Source organism: Engraulis encrasicolus, chromosome 16 (assembly GCF_034702125.1).
Source record: "Engraulis encrasicolus isolate BLACKSEA-1 chromosome 16, IST_EnEncr_1.0, whole genome shotgun sequence".
NCBI lineage: Eukaryota > Metazoa > Chordata > Actinopteri > Clupeiformes > Engraulidae > Engraulis > Engraulis encrasicolus.
Window position 1 is genome coordinate 22,057,002 of NC_085872.1, and position 2,500 is coordinate 22,059,501.

Consider the following 2,500-nt stretch of genomic DNA (forward strand, 5'->3'; position numbering starts at 1 on the left):
ATTTAAATATATTCTTCAAAGTCATTTTCTGGATTTTCTTTTTGATATTCTGTCTCTCTATATTAGAATACATTTTATCATTAATATTATAGAATGATCATGTCTTTATTAGTGGGCAAACCAACAAAATCAGCAAGGGATCAAATACTTATTCTCCTCACTGTATGTGGGAGTTTGTTGATTCATCTGTCTCCTCTGGACAGCACCTCTGGCCACCTACAGAGATTTTGGAGGATTTTGAGGTCATTGCCTCAGCACTGCCTTTTGCTCTTTGCAGTGGGCTCTTGCCTGCACACACACGACTCCTGGCGATGGGTAGGAGGAGGAGGAGGAGGAGGAGGAGGAGGTGAGAGCGGACAGAGATGAAGTGTTAGGGGCCAGGAGAAGGACGAGGGCAGAGTGATGATGAAGGCAGGGCAGAGTCAGCGAAGGAGGATCGTAAGAATTAAAAATAAAAAAACTAACTCTGTCACCAAGGACTGACCACAGATCTATGCAACCAGAAGATTCTCCACGTTGGAGGGGTTTTTTTTATTTATGAGGAGGGAAATGGAAAAGGTTGAGGTAAAAAAAGAAAATCTGTCTTGACCTGACCAGCTTGCCAAAAAAACCCATCAAACAGCAGGAAAAGAAAGAAAAGAAGCTGCTGCCACAAACTCTTTCCCGGTGACCGTGACCGTGAGGTGTACTGAGTGTAGTCGAATCTTTGTGGAGCCCTGCTTTCTTAGATCGGGAACTTAAGCCCATGACTGCGGGGGCCCACAGCCATAATATAAACATGGCACAGCCAAGCAAGGGGAGCCGACAGGAGGGGGACATAAGGGGACAGTTGTCCCAGGCCCAGGGAAAGGGGGGGGACCCAAAATTGGGTCCTCATTACATTGTATCTATTGGGCTGAGAGGGGGGCCCTTTCAGATGATTTTCTCCTGGGCCCGGCCAAAGCTGTCAGTGGGCCCTGCAGCCAAGCAATCAGCGAGGCACTACAGCCAGACGGGTCTTACGCCTTGCATAAAAAAGGCGTGGGCATCCTGCTTTGGGGGAAGGATTACCACATGCGCTTTTTTCCCTTTACCCCCGCAGAGTGTGTCAGTGTCTTACTAAGCTGGAAATGTGATTCCTTTAACACACTGTTAAGACAGCGAGCTCTCTGTTTGCCACTAGCCTTTCTCATTTAGACGTGTTGAGGTGTTATGTGGGTGAAGGAATTGAATGAACTTTAAAAAAACGTTATTTTGTTTGTCAGCGTTTTTTTTTGTTTTTTTGTTTTTTGTTTCACCATTCCGGACAGAGTCACAATATAAACAGCAGAATTATGATTCAGATTTTTTGCAAATGCACAGTCACACACATCCGAACATCTATGCTCACAATATATGAAGCATACACAGGGAGGCAAGCCCAGTCCACAAACACACACACACACACAATACACATCAGCACACACATTTCACAAAGGCGCATGCACGCACGCACACGCACACACACACACACACACACACACACACACACACACACACACACACACGCACACACACACACACACACACACACAAACAAAGAAACCGACCAAATCATCTCACTTGGAAGGGGCAGCAATATTTTAAGCTGCCAGACATTTTTTTGTGTGCATTTTCAGACAAACAAATGCACAAAGAACAGAGACGCACTCCAAGGCACGTACAGCACAGCACAGCACAGCACATTCACAAAGACGTACAAACAACGCCCACGGCAGAGGCCCCAGCACTGGGCTGTCTTACTTGAGTGTAGAGACTCCATCCGGCGTAGTGGGCATGTTGAAGCGTCGCATGTACTCGTGCATCTCGGGGAAGCTCTTCTTCATGTAGTCCTCCGCACTGCTCTCTCGCACCGTCCCGAAGCGGAACCCCAGGGATGGGTGGTGGAGCTGACGGGGGCGTCGGCATATGGACACGCACATACACATGTACACACACGTACATAGATACACACGTAAACACACACACACACACACACACACACACACACACACACACACACACACACACACACACACACACACACACACACACACACACACACACACACACACACACACACACACACACACACACACACACACACACACACGCACACATGGACGCAGGGACAGTACACACATACACATGTAAACACGTACACACGTATACACGCACACACACACACACACACACACACACACACACACACACACACACACACACACACACACACACACACACACACACACACGCACACGCACACATGGACGCAGGGACAGTACACACATACACATGTACACACACGTACATACATACACACGTAAACACACACACAGACGCATACACATGCCCGTACGCAGGTATAACCAACACACATGCATGCGCACAGACACACAGGTACACACAGATACACACAGACAAACTCACACACACACACACACACACACACACACACACACACACACACACACACACACACACACACACACACACACACACA

The 2,500-nt window shown here is 47.8% G+C and overlaps 1 protein-coding gene across 1 annotated transcript in view; it reads right to left on the bottom strand.

Moving 5' to 3' along the window:
* Positions 1–2,500, bottom strand: part of grin3ba (glutamate receptor, ionotropic, N-methyl-D-aspartate 3Ba) — a 49,303-nt gene that overhangs the window by 21,540 nt on the left and 25,263 nt on the right. The window contains exon 5 of the mRNA XM_063220294.1: positions 1,762–1,907. Coding sequence (XP_063076364.1) covers positions 1,762–1,907 — 146 coding nt within the window. The remainder of the gene's footprint in view (positions 1–1,761; positions 1,908–2,500) is intronic.